This window comes from Syngnathoides biaculeatus, chromosome 9 (assembly GCF_019802595.1).
Source record: "Syngnathoides biaculeatus isolate LvHL_M chromosome 9, ASM1980259v1, whole genome shotgun sequence".
NCBI lineage: Eukaryota > Metazoa > Chordata > Actinopteri > Syngnathiformes > Syngnathidae > Syngnathoides > Syngnathoides biaculeatus.
The window spans coordinates 27,353,513-27,373,283 of NC_084648.1; the positions used below are offsets into that span (position 1 = coordinate 27,353,513).

The 19,771-nt window shown below is 42.7% G+C and overlaps 1 protein-coding gene across 1 annotated transcript in view; it reads left to right on the forward strand.

Annotated features, from left to right (window-relative positions):
* The window catches only part of ppp1r12c (protein phosphatase 1, regulatory subunit 12C), a 52,008-nt gene that overhangs the window by 17,644 nt on the left and 14,593 nt on the right, over positions 1-19,771 (forward strand). Inside the window, exons 9-13 of the mRNA XM_061829799.1 lie at positions 36-148; positions 2,150-2,217; positions 2,954-3,087; positions 3,197-3,284; positions 16,499-16,616. Coding sequence (XP_061685783.1) covers positions 36-148; positions 2,150-2,217; positions 2,954-3,087; positions 3,197-3,284; positions 16,499-16,616 — 521 coding nt within the window. The remainder of the gene's footprint in view (positions 1-35; positions 149-2,149; positions 2,218-2,953; positions 3,088-3,196; positions 3,285-16,498; positions 16,617-19,771) is intronic.

The window sequence follows — 19,771 nt, forward strand, 5'->3', positions numbered from 1 at the left end:
CATGTTAATTTCTGCCTCAACTTTTATGCCATCAGGAGCTCAGTGTGCAGGATGAGCAGTAAAGAGAAGATGAACTTGCAGGACCAGTCTAAAGAGAGGGGTGTCTCGGGAGGCCTACAGCTGAGCGAGGACAAGGAGAGCAGTCCCGGTAAACCAGCTGCTCTGATGATAAATTGTTTGCAAAAGTACCGTAATTTCCAACCTACAAGCCGCGACTTTTTTCACACGCTTTCAACTCTGCGGTTTATGCTGTGAGTCGGCGCTATCGTTAGCATGGTGCTAGCATTAGCGCACCTGGTTATAAGCCTCTTACACAGAGAGTTTTAACGCTAACGCTCGGCTCTGTAGGCCAGGAATTACAGTAATTCATTTTCCATGATTGCCTGTGTTTGGGCTCAACCAACTAGGGCGGCTGCAAGTGAAGATTTTAGAACAGTATTGAAGTGTCCTACCAAAATTTTCATTGAATAATCGAGTATTCAAATAAAGTATTTTTGCTTACTTAAAGAGCAATTATGACTTTACAAGTAAAAAAAACAAAAGCAATTTTCACTTAAAAATGAATGACCAGTTGTTTTTCATCTTGGAGATAGCAATTGTTTTATTTCTTAAATTCAAGTTGATCATCAAACTGTATTTTCTTGTCTTGAAATATTTTTTCATTACAAATAAATAAAAGTAACACATTTCAGTTTAAACTTAGTATTTTTTTCATCCTAGCATTTTTGTGTCAAAACGGTATATTCATTAAAAAGTATTCATTCAAGCTCAAGTGTCATCCCTATAAACATTCTAAAATAGATATTGTAATGAAAAATACATCTAACATTATTCACTTCAATGTCTATATGAAAAAAATGAATATGAACGGAGAGCGCGTCATCCAAAAGTTGTGGAAGTGTCATTCGACGACCTCCAAGTGGTCGCCATATTGGCTGCATCCCCTGTCCCTGACGTCACCCTGGACATTCGCCATTGAAAACACGCGGTGGACCCTACTATGGGAGACGAACACGCTCCTTCTGACACGGAAGCTCTTTTTGAAGAAGAAAACATCTCACAACCGAGTGAAGTTACCGGGACAATATTACCCGATTGTTTCGAGCCATATTCAGATGATATGCGATTACGGCCAAACCGCCTCCCTGTTCGATCCACTTCCGCAGCAGTGATGAGCCATCGCGGCCTGGAGCCGTGACGAGCCACGCCGGCCAACAAGACCGGCGCCTGACTGCAACGAGCTACCCCGGCTGACAAGGGGCTCATTTTCGGCGCCGAGGTGACTTATCATGGCGCTGAGTCGGGCCGCTTTATGGCGTTGTTTATGGCCGACGCCGTCCGCGATGATCAACACCGTCGAGCCGGGGCGCTTTACGGCGTTGTCGTCGCATGCGGCTGAGTGCACCATTTTCGGCAAAATCTTACCACTTGCAGATACGCTGCTCCTACACTAGCCATGTGTCTTACAATACTTAAAGGTCCACTGTCATGAAACCTCATGATTTTTAGTATATTATTAATGACAAAACAGCACTGATATGGACCCAGCCATTTTTTTCACAACAGAACATGATTTTGATGTATATGGCTTTTTGTAACTCCCGCCATGAAAATCCTCTCGAAGGATTTGTTTTCGAGAAGAAGCAGGAAGTGATGTTCAGGTGCACTCAAGCGGTCTCATCTGTTTATACTAGTTTTACTTCCTGAAAAGTAGCTCGTTGTTCCTTATTATTTATATATATACACACACACACACACACACCTTCGCAGACCTTGTGAATCGCCACCGAGCTTGTCGACAAGGCTGAGCCGGCCGCCGTCGTTATCTTCTGGGTTGGTTCGTCGCGGCCGGGCCGCGGTGGCTCCTCTTCGCCGTGGAAGTGGACCGGACGGGGAGGCGGTTTGGCCACGGCGTCGTCGTCGCCTGCTTCAAAATAAAAATAAAAAAAAGTCCTCCCATTAACAAGCAGAAACGCTGTATACCAATAGTATCAAACGGGGAGGGCTGGCAGTGAATGAGTTAAATAAGGTGATCCCGAGGCAGGAACTTAAAAATCCAGATTTCTATTTCCTTCTCGAAATACCCGGAACATCTGATTACCGGTACTCGTTGCAGCCCTGCAAACAAAAGTTGGTTTTCTTTCTCCAGATAGTTCCACTGTGTCCAGTCCAGACACTGAGAGTGGGATCACATCTGGAGCCAGTCAATCTGACAAGGTGAGATTTACAGTACATGCTCAGTTTGTGGGTTCCTTCACTATATGGAAAAGCACCAAAATCTCAGGGCAGTTAAGAAGCTATGGTTTGGTTAATGCAAATATATGTCTCAAGCTATAGAAAAGAATTTAACGTAAGGACTATTTTATTTAAACACATTTTCAAAGCTGTATGTATTCTTCCTTATTCATCGTTTCATCTATTTAACTTCCCTACCCTGTGATGAATGATAGGTGTTTGTTAGATTTAAAAAAAAAAAAAAAAAAAAACTTCACATTCCCTGTCAAAACTGCCTTTTACTTGGCTTTTTCCAGTTTCTTCTGGATGAAAAGTACCCACATGGTATCGGAACAGGTGTGCTTTTATACACTAATGTTGAAATTCTCCAACCCACCATTCATCCAATTTAGAAGTATTAATAACTGGTTTATTGCACAGCACACTGCAAGATGAAGCATCAGGAAGTGCAAACTGTTTTCATTTACATTCTACTTAATTATTTTATCACCTTGTGTTTTTATAATGTACAATATAATACATAATATAAAAGATACTTATTTTTCATGATCAAAAAACAAAATTTGGGGGAAGGGAGATGGGCAGGCTAGAACGGATTAATGGTATTTCTGTTTCAATGTGCAACGGTGATTTGATATATTCTGAGTTATGAGGATGACACGGAACAGATTAAACTCGTATCTCATGCCGGAACTGCATGTGCATTTTCACTATTTAGAAAGAAGAGACAGATGAACAGGAAGATAAGGAACAAGACAAGACTATTCGTACTGCTAGAGTCCAGCCCACCCCTCATACGAGGGACAATAATACATCCGAGAGTCCTAACACACCTACTACTGAGCGGCGCAAGTAAGAAATGCACAACTGCGTACTAATTATTGAGGGAGCTCTAAAAGGAACTGAATGTTCACTTCAGTGTTGGTCCTAGTTATATTGTCGTTTGTTTTCGTTTTTTCAGGTTTCAGGCACCAGTCAGAGATGAGGAGTCGGAGTCTCAGAGGAAAGCTCGCTCTCGACTCTTACGTCAGTCCCGCCGCTCAACTCAGGTACACAGACGGGGTTTGAATACACTGCATTTTTGTAGCCAGTTTAATGTCATTAAAGTAAGACTCTCCCCAAAATTACTGGAATGGGAGCACACATTAAAAGTTAGGAGATGAGGTTTCAGTGTTTCTTTTAATGCCAGGACTATCCACAGATTTCACCTTGAAGCATCTCTAAATTGGAAAGTATTATCGAAATTCCTCTCTCGCTCAGACATTCCAACAAGCCCGGTTGGAAAACTGACTGCCAATCAGCCTTTACCACGCTTGCAGTGCTTTTTGTTGTGCAACCCCTTTGTTCATGGATACGTTTCAACCAACAGAAAACATCCACTATCTGGCATTTTGTGGCCGATTTTTGTGAAAACTAATTATATGCATGTGCGCTTGAGCTAGAATACACACAGGCGGAACTTGACATGTTGGAGAGGGGGTGTGGCACTAACGACGCACAATAATCCCATCATATGGACCTTGGAGATTTTGTTTATTGATTTCCTGAGGAGTTGGTTTAGATGTAGAGAATATGCAGCAGGTGTGGTCAGACTTTTTTACCCTAAGTTCTACTTTTGAAGCAGCCAGCCTCTCGCTATCGACCGGCGGCAGCGGTGGGGTAGTGGGGGTTGCTTACACGAATCGCCGTAAATAGTAACCAGGAAGTGTTTTGTGCTAAGAGCCAATTAAGCGAGTATAACAGCAAGTTGATGCTCCGTGTTATCACTACTCCCGCCATTGAGCAAACAAAACAAAAATAACAATTTACAATGTTCAAGCGTTTGAGCTAGAATACACACAGGCGGAACTTGATGTGTTGGAGAGGGATGTGGCGCTGACCCAGGAGCATAACATGGTCCTTGGAGATTTTCCAGACAGGCTCGTTTCGAAAGACTGGTGTTTGTGTTCTCTTTATGACCTTATGCCAACTGTAGCAGAATGTCAGTGTTGTCGTGAGTTTGAAAAGGTCAAACAAAAAATGGAGTGTATCGGAATGAACTTGGATCACGATCAAAGTGTCTGCATCACATACATACTAGATAGTCGATACGAAGTTGTTTGTTTGGATGAGGATGTTACATATCAATTTACTTATGATCCATGACAGTTTAATGAAAGGACCACTTGTACATCCAGTGGAAAATCGGTGAGTATAAATTTTTAACGGTTTTGGAATGCTACGTGAATGCTATGTGAGCTATGTGAATGCTATGCGCTATGTCCAAAGTTCATCAAAAATGTAATCTTATGTTCTTAGTATGGCATAGGACTATCTAATGGTTTATTTATATCTGGAATATAAAATGGAAAAAAAATGGGGACTTCCCTAAAGTGATTACACGCATATATCAATCCATCCATTTTCTTAGCCGCATGAGGGTCACGGCAGTGCTGGAGCCTATCCCAGCTGTCAATGGGCAGGAGGCAGGTTGCACGCAGACATGAGAGAACATGCAAACTCCACTCACGGAGGTTCGGGATTGTACCCCGGTCCTCATAACTGTGAGGACAACGCTTTACAGCTGCGCCACCGTGCCGTCTCATAAAGTATGTTCATGCTTATACAGTACCGGCACAAGAGGCTAATGTATGCTAATGCTATGCATGCAAATTTCCCCGTCTTATGAACGAGGCTCAACTGTGACAGCCACAGCTTTATCCTGTGAGGTTGACCCCGCAGGAGGTTAAAGGACAAATTTGGGTGTGTTTTCTCAGTTTTTTGCAGTTTGGTTCACAACACGTCGGCATCTTGGCTTAGCTAGAACGAATGGTCTGTAATGCTGGGCACCGATGATGTCAGAGGCAGGGTCAAGGAGATTTCTTCCTGGTCTGGCTGTGAAAGATGGCACATATACAGATTTTGCTTGGAATTCAAAAATGTTCATTTTCATTTTTTTTTTTCAATTAATGTCCAAAATATATGTAATAATATGACAGTGGTGCCTTGGTTCTCAAACACAATCCGTTCCAGAAGGCGGGTTGAAAACCAAAACGTTTGAAAACCAAAGCACGTTTTCCCATAACAATGGATGGAAAATTAAAGAATGCGTTCCAAGCCAAAAAAACGTTTTTAGCAAAAAAAAATTTTTTAAGCTTTTAGGTTTTCCTGATGATAAACATAGTAGTAATAATGTATAATTTAAATACTTTATATAATCAAATCATTTAATAAATATGTATTTTTTGCTTAAAATGTATGCTTTAACCCAGTAGAGTATGCGAGGGTGGGAGTGCATTGCTGTATCTGTAGCGAGTCGGCTCTTTATAAACCTTTTTTATTTTTATCAACCAAAGTGCCGAATAACTAAACAAGCAATAATCGGGGAGAAAAAAAAACAGATTTTTTTTATTTGCACAGAAAGTACATAATGTAAAAAAATGTTTAACTTGGAACGAGAGGTAGGTAGGCTTAATGGAACAAAAGCAATGCAAAACTTGCTGCCTCCCCATGGTAAACAACAGAGTGTATCCCACTTGTTTTGCGGAAAATTTCGAACCATCCTCGACTTCCTTTGAATTCAAAGCCCTCAGCTATATAAACTGGGGTCTTTTCTTTTTTTAATCTGTTTACAGATTTTTAGGTTTGGCACAAATCGCACGCATTACGTCCATTTTTTTCAAGGATGTGTTCAAAAGCACAATAACATCGTTGTGGGTCAGCTGGTCGGGGTGTTTGAATACAGATTTTTGTACGAAAACCAAAGGAAAGAAATCCAAAATTTTTCGTTTGAAAACCGAATTGTACGAAAACCAAGACTTTCCAAAACCGAGGTACCACTGTACTTCACCTTTGAGGGTTTATTGTATATATGAATTTTGGGGAGAGTCTTCGTTTAACCACTCCCCTGTCTATTCAGCTTGAAAGTTTTTGTAATGTTTGGAATGTGGTCAAATGTTGTGAGCGGATGCTACAAAAATTCCCGTTGTGAAGTGCTTTTACATGTCACACTCACTCAAGGACTGTCAACAAAATAAATGTTATCAGAATTGGAAAATTATGTGATATGATGATCGGTGTTACATTGCTGACTATGTGGTGGATGTACTGCACGTCTGCAGTATTTGTTGATACCTGTGTTTTCTTAAGATTGGTTTCCAAAGTCCAGAATAGATTCCCATTCCTTACCCCGATGTCCTTATTAATTTGAATTGCCTTCTCTCTCTAGCAAATTATACCTTCGTGTTAAGACCTATGGGTCAGAAATGACCTGCCCTACCAAAACGCTAAAATAAAGCAGCTCCCTTGAATTTCAGATAAATAATCCATTTTGTATGATGGAATAACCTGTTCCTCAATTTAACTCAATTTAATTCATTATTTATTTTTTGTTATACAGTAAAAAAAGCCGTTCACCAGTGCGTTATACTTTTTTGTTTTTTAATAAATATATTTTTTTACACAGCAAAGCTTTATTATTAGAGTTATTATTGTTACACTTGCATAGTTCATCCATACGGTGAAGAAAATGAATATTTGAACACTGCTATATTGCAAGTTCTCCCACTTGGAAATCATGGAGGGGTCTGAAATTTTCATAATACGTGCAGGTCCACTGTGAGAGAGATAATCTAAAAAGAAAAATCCAGAAATCACAATGTATGATTTTTTTTCAACAATATATTTGTGTGATACAGCTGCAAATAAGTATTTGAACACCCGAGAGAACCAATGTTAATATTTGGTACAGTAGCCTTTGTTTGCAAATACAGAGGTCAAATGTTTCCTGTAGTTGTTCACCATGTTTGCACACACTGCCCACTCCTCCACACAGATCTCTAGATCAGACGAAGACGAAGTTTCAGCTCCCTCCAAAGATTTTCTATTGGGTTTAGGTCCGGAGACTGGCTAGGCCATGCCAGAACCTTGATATCCTTCTTACGGAACCACTCCTTGGTTTTCCTGGCTATATGCTTCGGGTCATTGTCATGTTGAAAGAACAGGCCACGACCCATCTTCAATGCTCTGACTGAGGGAAAGAGGCTGTTCCCCAAAATCTCACAATACATGGCTGTGGTCATCCTCTCCTTAATACGGTACAGTTATCCTGTCCCAAGTGCAGAAAAACACCCCCAAGGCATGATGCTACCACCCCCATGCTTCATAGTAGGGATGGTGTTCTTGGAATGGAACTCATCATTCGTCTTCCTCCAAACACGGTTAGTGGAATTCTGACCAAAAAGTTCCATTCTGGTCTCATCTGACCACAAAATTTTCTCCCATGACTCCCCTGTGTATCATCCAAATGGTCATTGGAAAACTTAACACGGGCCTTGACGTGTGCTGGTTTAAGCAGGGGAACCTTTCGTGCCAATCATGATTTCAAACCATGACGTCTAAGTGTATGACAAACAGTCACCTTGGAAACGGTGGTCCCAGCTCTTTTCGGGTCATTGACCTGTCGTGTAGTCCTGGGCTGATTCCTCACCTTTCTAAGGATCACTGAGACCCCACGAGGAGATACTTGGGGCTCCACTCCGATTGAGATTGACTGTCATCTAATGAGTGCTCTAACAGTGGACCTTTTTACACCAAGCTCCTTGACAATTTCTCTGTAGCCCTTTCCAGCCGTGTGGAGTTGTACAATTTTGTCTCTGGTGTCTTTGGACAGCTCTTTGGTCTTGGCCATGTTGCAGGTTTGAGTCTTACTGATTGTATAGCGTGGACAGGTGTCTTTATGCAGCTAATGACCTCACACAGGTCCATCTGATTCAGGGTAATACATGGAGTGGAGGTGGACTTTTCAAGGCGGACTAACAGGTAGACTTACTTGCAGCTGTATCACACAATACATTAAAAAAAAATCATACATTGTGATTTCTGGATTATCTCTCGCACGGTGGACATGCAACTACGCTGATAATTTCAAACCCCTCCATGATTTCTAGGTGGGAGAACTTGCAATATAGCAGGGTGTTCAAATACTTATTTTCTTCACTGTATCTGGACTTTGCCACACAGGCCCCTCATTTTGATGCCATATTTTAATGGGTTGGTTGGCACATCTTTTTTTCCTTTCGGCTTCTCCCGTTAGGGGTCGCCACAGCATGTCAACTTTTCCATCTAAGCCCATCTCGTGCATCTTCCTCTCTAACACCCACTGTCCTCATGTGCTCCCTCACAACATCATCAACCTTTTCTTTGGTCTTCCTCTCGCTCTCTTCCCTGGCAGGTCCATCCTCCAGCACCCTTCTACCAATATAGTCCCCTCTGAATATGTCCAAACCATCTAAGTCTGCTCTCTCTCACCTTGTCTCCAAAACATCCAACTTTGGCTGTCCCTCTCACGAGCTCATTTCCAGTCCTATCCATCCTGTTCACTCCAAACGAGAACCTCAGCATCTTTATTTCTGCTACCTCCAGTTCTGCTTCCTGTTGTGCCACGATCTCTAATCTGTACATCATGGCTGGCCTCACCACTGTTTTATAAATTTTGCCCTTCATCTTAGCGGAGACTCTTCTGCCACGTGGAACACCAGACACATTCCGCCAACTGTTCCACCCCGCTTGGCCAATTTCCTTCACTTCCTTAACACACTCTCCATTGCTCTGTATTGTTGACCCCAAATATTTGAAGTCGTCCACCCTCGCTTTCTCTTCTCCCTGGAGCTTCACTCTTTCTCCTCCGCCCCTCACATTCATTCATGCACATATATTCTGTTTTACTTCAGATAATCTTCATCCCTCTCCTTTCCAGTGTGTGGCTCTATCTTTCTAATTGACCCCTCTGTACAGGACACTTAACCACGCCTCCTGAAGTGACGTCACGCCACGTGCGCTGACGTAAGACAAACAGTAAAAATGGCAAATACAATACAATACATTCTGAACTGAGACAGACTCCATGCTTCTGATTTCATTCAAATCAACAATATATTATAGATTCTAAATAGAATACATTCTTAACTGAGAGAGACGCCATGCTTCTGATTTCATTCAATCATTCACACGAAGCAATGTTATGCTAGCGGAGAACGTCTCATTCATTTTTACGAGACGTGTATTAAAAATCAAATTAAGGGCATATCTTCGTGCAAACACAGTCTGGTTAAGCTTCGGTCGCGAGCCAGCAAGAAATCAATATGTTTGTGCAGTCCGATCATCGCTAAATATCGCTCAACAAAGAATAAGTGTGTCAATCGTTCACACGTAGCGGTGTTATGCTAGCGGAGAACGTCTCATTCATTTATGCGAGACGTGTGTTGAAAATCAAATATAAGGCATACCTTCGTGCAAACACAGTCTGGTTAAGCTTCGGTCGCGAACCAGCACGAAATCAATATGTTTGTGCAGTCCGATCATCGCTAAATATCGTTCAACAAAGAATAAGTGTTTCAATCGTTCACACGTAGCGGTGTCATGCTAGCGGAGAAGGTCTCATTCATTTATACGAGACGTGTATTAAAAATCAAATTTAGGGCATACCTTCGTGCAAACACAGTCTGGTTAAGCTTCGGTCGCGAGCCAGCATGAAATCAATGTTTGTGCAGTCCGATCATCGCTAAATATCGCTCAACAAAGAATAAGTGTGTCAATCGTTCACACATAGCGGTGTTATGCTAGCGGAGAACGTCTCATTCATTTATACGAGACATGTATTGAAAATCAAATTTAGGGCATATCTTCGTGCAAACACAGTCTGGTTAAGCTTCGGTCGCGAGCCAGCACGAAATCAATATGTTTGTGCAGTCCGATCATCGCTAAATATTGCTCAACAAAGAATAAGTGTTTCAATCATTCACACGTAGCGGTGTCATGCTAGCGGAAAAGGTCTCATTCATTTATACGAGACGTGTATTAAAAATCAAATTTAGGGCATACCTTCGTGCAAACACAGTCTGGTTAAGCTTCGGTCGCGAGCCAGCACGAAATCAATATGTTTGTGCAGTCCGATCATCGCTAAATAGCGCTCAACAAAGAATAAGTGTGTCAATCGTACACACGTAGCGGTGTTATGCTAGCGAAGAACTTCGAATTCATTTATACGAGACATGTATTGAAAATCAAACATAAGGCATACCTTTGTGCAAACATATCTGTTCCAGTTGATATTAGATGGATTTAGTTGATGATGCGGTCTTCCACAAAGTTTGATCCATCGAAGGCATTTTTCGTACTGGGTCTTCGGTTTTGGAAAGGGTACGAATGGAACTCCAACTAGCCTTTCAGGATACCTGTCGTCACTATTACAAAGTCCGTGACTGCACTTCTTAACCATTTTTTGTTAAATAACCCAAATATGCGATAAAACGCTAACTAAACCTATACTGGACCATGCAATGTTGTCTGAGAAAATGGCGGGAGCAAAAACGGGCTTTGGTTTATGCAGATCTCTGGCCTCTGATTGGTCAGTGACGCGGATTGCGCAATTGGTCAGTGACGCGGATTGCACAATATCCACGGAGGGGTCAATTGTTCCTCCGCCTGCTCCCTGCTTCCACTGCAGATCACAATATCTGCGATCATAGTCCATGGGGATTCCATTCTAACCTCATCTATCAACCTATCCATTACTACCGCGAACAGGAAAGGGCTCAGCTTGGATCCCTGATGCAGTCCCACCTGCACCATAAATTCTTCTGACATACCTATGGCACATTTCACCACTGTTCTGCCGCCCTCATACATGTCCTGTACTATTCTAACTTATTTCCCGCCACACCAGACTTGCGCATGCAGTACCGCAGTTCCTCACTTGGTACTCTGTAATGGGCTTTCTCTTGGTATACAACGGCACAATGTAGCTCCTTCTGACCTTCTCTGCACTTGTCCACGAGCATCCTCAAGACAAATAATGCATATGTGGTACTCTTTCTAGGCATGAAACCATACTGTTACTTGCAGATACTTACTTCTGTCCTGAGTCTAGCCTCCCACGACTGTTTCCCATAACGTCATTGTGTGGCTCATCAGGGGTGATGAAGAAATGATGGGTAAGTACGGCATCCAGGAAAGGAACTTTGAGGGACAGATGGTGGTGGACTTTGCAAAAAGGATGGAGATGGCTGTCGTGAACACTTATTTCCAGAAGAGGGAGGAACATATAGTGATGTACAAGAGCGGAGGTAGAAGCACGCAGGTGAATTATATTTTGTGCAGACGATGTAATCTGAAGGAGATTATTGACTCTAAAGTCGTGGTAGGGGAGAGTGTAGCTCAACAGCATAGGATGGTGGTGTGTAGGATGACTCTGGTGGTGGGTAGGAAGATTAAGAAGACAAAGGTAGAGCAGAGAACCATGTGGTGGAAGCTGAGAAAGGAAGATTGTTGTGCGGCCTTTCGGAAAGAGGTGAGACAGTTTCTTGATGGACAGCAGAAGCTCCCGGAAGACTGGACTATGACAGCCAAGGTAATCAGAGAGACAGGAAGGAGAGTACTTGGTGTGTCTTTTGGTAGGAAAGGGGAGAAGGAGACTTGGTGGTGGAACCCAAAAATACAGGGAGTCATACAAGAAAAGAGATTAGCAAAGAAGTGGGACACTGAGAGGACTGAGGAGAGGCGAAAGGAGTACATCGAGATGCGCCGGAGGGCAAAGATAGAGGTGGCAAAGGCTCAACAAGAGGCATATGAAGACATGTATACCAGGTTGGACACGGTAGAGGTGGCAAAGGCTCAAAATGAGGCATATGAAGACATGTACACCAGGTTGGACACGAAAGAAGGAAAAAATAATCTCTACAGGTTGGCCAGACAGAGGGATAGAGATGGGAAGGATGTGCAGCAGGTAAGGGTGATTAAGGGAAGAGATGGAAATGTGTTGACTGGTGCCAGTCGTGTGCTAAATAGATGGAAAGAATACTTTGAGAAGTTGATGAATGAAGAAAATGAGAGAGAAGGAAGAGTTGAAGAGACAAGTGTGAAGGACCAGGAAGTGGCAATGACTAGTAAGGGGGAAGTCAGAAAGCCACTACAAAGGATGAAAAATGGAAGGGCAGTTGGTCCTGATGACATACCAGTGGCGGTATGGAAGCAATTTGGAGAGATGGCTGTGGAGTTTTTGACCAACTTATTCAACAGAATACTAGCGGGCGAAAAGATGCCTGAAGAATGGAGGAAAAGTGTTCTAGTTCCCAATTTTAAGAACAAAGGCGATGTTCAGAGCTGTGGGAATTATAGAGGAATAAAGTTGATGAGCCACACAATGAAGTTATGGGAAAGATTAGTGGAGGCTAGACTCAGGACATAAGTAAGTATCTGCGAGTAACAGTATGGTTTCATGCCTAGAAAGAGTACCACAGATGCATTATTTGCCTTGAGGATGCTAGTGGAAAAGTACAGCGAAGGTCAGAAGGAGCCACATTGTGTCTTTGTGGATCTAGAGAAAGCCTATGACAGAGTACCAAGAGAGGAACTGTGGTACTGCCTGCGTAAGTCTGGTGTGGCAGAGAAGTATGTTAAAATAGTACAGGACATGTATGATGGCAGCAGAACAATGGTGAGGTGTGCCTTAGGTGTGACAGAGGAATTTAAGGTGGAGGTGGGACTGCATCAGGGATCAGCTCTGAGCCCCTTCCTGTTTGCAGTGGTAATGGATATGCTGACAGATGATTTTAGACTGGAATCCCCTTGGACCATGATGTTCGCAGATGATATTGTGATATGCAGTGAAAGCAGGGAGCATGCAGAGGAACAATTGGGAAGATGGAGACATGCACTGGGAAGGAGAGAAATGAAGATTAGCCGAAGTAAAACAGAATATATGCGTGAATGAGAAAGGTGGAGGGGGAAGAGTGAGGCTACAGGGAGAAGATATAGCGAGGGTGGAGGACTTCAAATATTTAGGGTCAACAATCCAGAGCAACAGTGATTGTGGTAAGGAAGTGAAGAAACTGGTCCAAGCAGGTTGGAACAGCTGGCGGAAGGTGGCTGGTGTGTTATGTGACAGAAGAGTCTCCGCTAGGATGAATGGCAAAGTTTACAAAACAGTGGTGAGGCCGGCCATGATGTACGGATTAGAGACGGTGGCACTGAAGAAACAACACGAAGCAGAAGTCGAGGTAGCAGAAATGAAGATGTTGAGGTTCTCGCTCGGAGTGAGCAGGTTGGATAGGATTAGAAATGAGCTCATTAGAGGGACAGCCAAAGTTGGATATTTTGGAGACAGGATTCGAGAGAGCAGACTTCGATGGTTTAGACACATTCAGAGGCGAGAGAGTGAGTATATTGGTGGAAGGGTGTTGAGGATGGAGCTGCCAGGCAAAAGAGCAAGAGGAAGACCAAAGAGAAGGTTTATGGATATGGTGAGGGAAGACATGAGGGCAGTTGGGGTTAGAGAGGAAGTTGCAGAAGATGGGCTAAGATGGAAAAAGATGACACGCTGTGGCGACCCCTTACGGGACAAGCCGAAAGGAAAAGAAGTAGATCCTTTACTTGCTCCACATCCTTCCCATCTCTATCTCTCTGCATGGCCAACCTGTAGAGATCCTTTTCTCCTTCTTTCGTATCCAACCTGGTCAAATACCTCTAGTTTAGCATTCGCCACCTCTACCTTTTCCCTACGTCGCATCTCAATGTTGTCCTTCCGCCTCTCCTCAGTCCTCTCTGTGTCCTCTGTCTCTGTTTTCTTCGCTAATCTCTTTCCATGGATTACTTCCTTTATTTTGGGGTTCCACCACCAAGTCTTCTTCTCCCCTTTCCTACCAGAAACACCCCAAGTACTCTCCTGCCTGCCTCTCTGAGTACTTTGGCAGTAGTATTCCCAGTCGGGAGCTCTTCCTGTCCATGTAGAGCCTGTTCCACCTCTTTCCGAAAGGCCACACAACATTCTTCCTTTCTCAACTTCCACCACCTGATTCTCTGGTCTACCTTTGTCTTCTTAATCTTCCTACCCGTTACCAGAGTCATCCTACACACCACCATCCAATGCTTTAGAGCTACACTGTCCCCCACCACTTTACAATCAGTAACCTCTTTCAGATTACATCATCTGCACAAAATATAATCCACCTGCGTGCTTCTACCTCAGATCTTGTAGGTCAGTCCATGTTCCTGTCTCTTCTCGAAATAAGTGTCCACCACTGCCAATTCCATCCTTTTTGCGACGTCCACCAACATCTGTCCCTCAGAGTTCGTTTGCTGAATGCTGTACTTGCCCATCACTCTTCATCGCCCCAAAGTCAGCACATAAAATACACAATTCACATACTACCTAATTGTTGAAGTCAAAAGCAATCAAATAAATAGTGCTCCTAAACTTCTAGCCTTACTCCCTTTCCACTTACTCTCTTGGATGCACAATAGATCAACCTTTCTTCTAATCATCATGTCAACTAACTCCTGAGCTTTTCCTGTCATAGTCCTAACATTCAATGTCCCTACACACAGTTGTATGGTCTGTGCATTTCTCTTCTTCTTCTGCCGACTAAGCCGTTTTCCTCTTCTTTTTGTCTTCAACCTACATTTTCTGAATATCTACTCGTCTATTCTATTTAGTCCGGGCCACAACCTATCCCTTATGGAATTCGTTTCATGAACGCTCATATATGATCTGCACAGTTTTACGCCGGAGCTTCAACGTGAATGCATATACTGCCATAAAAGTTCACTACTGTTTTTCTGTTTTGTATTGGATTGAACAGCTACTTTATTTTATTACTACAGTGATCTTAGTGCAGGCCAGTAATTTGACACTAGCCACAATAACAGACATGATGATGAAACAAATTGCCTTCATTTGTAGTCTTACCATGTTGTGACACAACATATCGGGCAGCACGCGTTCCACTTGTTGACATTTAGATGAACAGAAAGTACAGCTTTCATGTATTTTAGTAGGAGTATTTGTCTGGCACTGTTTGCCACAATGTAGATATTTCATAGCAATTGTAACTTGAGAAACACCGTGCAGTTAATTGCCGATGTTGTAGTCTTGACTCTGGATATGCACACACACACACACACACACACACACACACACACACACACACACACACACACACAGGGCCACGGACACGCACAGCAACATCAGAATTTGCGCATTTACATTTTCTTTCTTTTTTTTTTTAATTGATATACCTGTTGTGGTTAAAAATTTGAAGTTACTGTTTTCTCAGTAGTTTGTTTTCTGTGTGTGCTTTTTTTCCTCCTAGTAAAGTAATATTTTGAAGAACTACATTTTACTTTCTCGAGTCACAGTACTCTAAATTATATACAGTATTTGGTTATGCTTTTCACCTGTGAAGGAGACATTGCTCTTACTCTTCTTATGTTTAAGCAACATTTTTTTTGTTCATCAGATCGGCCAGTGTCGTATTTGTTGCGCTTGTCTGTTGTATGTTCTCGTTGGGATGCTGCGGGCCATGGTCCTGGTTGTGGCCCCATTGGAACACCTAAGCACATGTAATATCTGCAATGAGGTGATCTGCTAGTACATTTTGGATTACCGTATTTTGCGGACTATAATTCGCTCCAGAGTTTAAGTTGCACCAGCCAAAAAAGGGATAATAAGGAGTAAAAAACATACTTGTCGCACTGGAGCTTAGTATAAGTTGCATTTTTTTTAGGGGAAATTTATTTGATAAAACCCAACACTAAGAACATAAATTTCATCTTGAAACACAATTTAAAATAAAAATAGAATAAAGAACAGCCCTGAATAGGTGTTAGGGTATTGCTAACGTTGAATTACGCATAAACAACAAACTGAGAATGTGCCTGATATGTTAACGTAACACTTATTGGTATTCAGACTACTATAGCATAAAGAACGTCCTAACAAGCTTACTAAACCATTAGTGTCACTCTAAATCAATAAATCCAATAAAATCTTGATCCTCGCTGTCATTTCGAAACAATTCCGCTACTCCAGAAGTAGACGACGCGCCGTCGTGAATTGCAATTAGAACTAGTCTATTCCAGCCTTTCTGAATCCCGACAAGATGGCTTTGGTGGTCACTGAAGCCCATGATTTGTCGATCCATCCAAGACTTCCTGGAAAGTGATGGGCGTTCGCGTGTATTGATACATCATAAGCAGAGCTTTTCATGCTCTAAAGAAGCCATCGGGACGCTAAGTGTAGCACCACATTTCACTACTTGCAGCTTGTAATCTGCAGAATATGATTTTCTGTTCCATGCCGTTTTTGTTCAGTCCTTCTCAGTTGTTTTTAGAAGTTACCACAAATGTTGAAATGATGAATTTTCAGAGGTAATGTGGGTTCGTCACCTTTTCTGTTTACCAGGAAACAACTGAAAGGCTTCTGTGAATTGCGGTTTGTCTGTTGCAGGGTGTGACCTTAACAGACCTAAAAGAAGCTGAGAAGACTGTGTCGAAAGCTGTTGATCCCCTGCCTCGGAACATTCAGCCTGTCAGCCCCATCATCACTCTCACTCCTGCTGAGAGGGGTGAGTTTCTCTTTTTTTTTCTTTCTTTCTTTCATTCTTTCTTTCTTTCTTTCTTTCTTTCTTTCTTTCTTTCTTTCTTTCTCTCTCTTTCTCTCTCTTTCTCTCTCTTTCTCTCTCTTTCTCTCTCTTTCTCTCTCTTTCTCTTTCTTTCTTTCTTTCTCTTTCTCTTTTCTTTCTTTCTTTCTCTTTCTTTCTTCTTCTTTCTTTCTCTTTCTTTCTTTCTTTCTTTCTCTTCTTTCTTTCTTTCTTTCTTCACCTACTTAATGTTCTCTGTTCATCTTAACATTTTTCCCCATTGTACTCTCTGTACATCAGTACAAATGAGTCTTTTCTTTTTCTGATATGTTTCAGCAGGCACAGTGTACAACTGGTTAGTTTTTGCCTCACAGTTTTTAGGACCAGGGCTCAATTGACCCCTCCGTAGAGGGCACTTAACCACGCCTCCTGAAGTTACGTCACCCCACGTGTGCTAACCTCAGACAAACAATTAGCAAAAATGGCGGCACAGGAAGAAAAGACTAGAGCGAAATTGTCCGAATTACCAGATGATTTCTCGCTCCCATTCTTACCGAATAGTGAAATATCGTTGAAAAGCAGACAGCAGGGCTTCAAGTATTTCAGCGAGGGGTATTTCAATGGTATTTACATGCATATCGACAGAGAAACCATTGATATTAGCGCGAGATCAGAGGAGAGACCGAGAAGCCACATAAGATAATATATTATAGCCCAAAGACGAATTCGTCATTGACAGTTTCCTATTTTTGTGTTACATATCACACTTGTGTGCAGAATCTGTACGTGTATCTGTATAGCCGTTTGTGAACTGCCGTATGAAGGAAAAGAAGGCGAGGCTTGATTTACGAGTTGTTTCTCTCGTTTTCTTTGTGTAACGTCACGCGCTCCCCTCAATAATTATTCTTGAATTAGTGCCGAACCTACGCAAGTACGACAATCACTACTTTATAGTGTCCTCAAACATCCTTCCTTCAGTCTTGGTTTCTTCTTTCAGGCTTTTAGGACTCGCTAGTCCGGTTTAGCTTAGCTCGGTAGCCGACAACAGAGACACGTTTGTGCAGTCAGATCATCGCAAAATATCGCTCAACACAGATCAAGTGTCTCAATCATTCACACGTAGCTATGTTATGCAAGCGAAGAACTGCTAATTCATTTATATGAGACATGTATTGAAAATCAAATATATAGGGCATACATTCGTGCAAACATAGTCCGGTTTAGCTTAGCTCGGTAGCCGGCAACAGAGACACGTTTGTGCAGTCAGATCATCGCAAAATATCTATTGTTAAAGAACCCAAATAAGTGATAAAACTCTAACAAAAGCTATACTGGACCATGCAACGTTGTCTGAGGTAATAGCGGACGCCAACAAGGGACGTGGTTTATGCAGATCTCTGGCCCCTGATTCGTCAGCGACGCGGATGACGCAATTTCTATAGAGGGGTCAATTTGCAGCTCCGCCTGTGTGGAATTTGCATGTTCTCCCCATGCCTGCGGGAAAACTCTGATTTCCTTCAACATTCCCAAAACATGCATGGGAGGTTAATTGAAGACTCTAAATTGCCAATAGGTGTAAATATGAGTTTGAATGGTTTGTTTTTATGTGCCCTATGTTTGGCTTGCAACCAGTTCAGGGTGTACTCCACCTCCTGCCCGAAGATAGCTGGGATTGGTTCCAGGATTCCTGAGACGTTTGAGGAAGAGTGTCTTAGAAAATGGATGTATATGTTCCACCAATCATATATTCTTTTAATGTTGCTTAGGTTCTGTCATTTAAATGTAAACAGGACAAGATTTCTCATCAGATTACATCTGGGCAATTAAATGACCAAGATCAAGGACCAGTAAAAAAATTCCCTACAATCTTGGTTATAAACTGTGCACATTTCCTCGATGTCACACAACGGGAATATTTGTGGCAACAGCCGGTCAGAGTCGTCATTTTCCTGCTTCGTTTCCTGTTGCCTGTTTTGGGATTACCTGTATACTGAAACAGCACTTCCTGGGGTGGCCCGGCCTCTGATTGACACTCCTCGTCCGACTTAAGGCCCCTGTGCCAGGCCTACTCGAGCGGCAGCACCGCATTGTGTGCATCGTGTGATAGACATATTGCCGTTCAGCCCCTCTGGATCACTTTATCATCACACATACAGGCAATTCAGAGTCGTCAATCAACCCAACAACATGTTTTTGGGATGTAAGATAAAACCACACGCAGGCACAGGAGAACACCCACACAGAAGCAAGACCGAGATTTGAACACCAGTGCTCATAACTGTGAGGCATATGTGCTAACCAGTTGTCTAACATGCTGCACTTTTTAATTATTCTTTGCCAGGGGTCCACAGCAGAGTTTGATACTTTGCTGATACTTTGCTAATTCTTCAACAATGTCTTGACATCTCGTAGGCTACAGATGGTTAAGGTGCGGGTGACATCCCTATAAACATTCTAAAATAGATATTGTAATGAAAAATACATATAACAGTATTCACTTCAATGTCTATACGGGAAAAAAAAAAGTGAGCGAAAAGCGCGTCATCCATGCACAAAGTTGCGCAATTTAGTGTCCCTCGACATCCAAGTGGTCGCCATATTAGTCTTGTCATCTGTTCTTGACGTCATCGTCACTTCCGCCGTTGAAAACGCGCAGTGCCTGCGACTATGGAAGCCGAACAACAGAGATATTCGTATTTTTCTAACGCCCATTCTGACACGGAAGCTCTTTTCGAAAAGGACAACACACCACAACAAGTGAATTTACCGGGGTTATATTACACTATTGTTTCGAGCCCTTAGGGCAATATTACACTATTGTTTCGAGCCATATTTATGCCATGACCGCCAAACCGCATCCCGTCCGATCCACTTCCGCGGCGGAGATGAGCCATCACGGCTCATCGCAGCCGGCCGGTGTGGCTTATGACGGAGCTGAGCGGTGCTACTTTGTGTTCACAAGTCGACCCAGCGCGCTTCATGCTCGCACGCGACTGAGTAACGCATTCTTGGCTGGGTTCTTCAGAGCCGCCCCCGTCGCAAAGCCCGAGGCGCAGCCTTCGCAGAAGATGTGACCGCCTCAGCCGGTGTGGCTGAGTTTCGGCCCGCTGTGCTATGTAAGGAGGGGGTGGAGCCGAGCT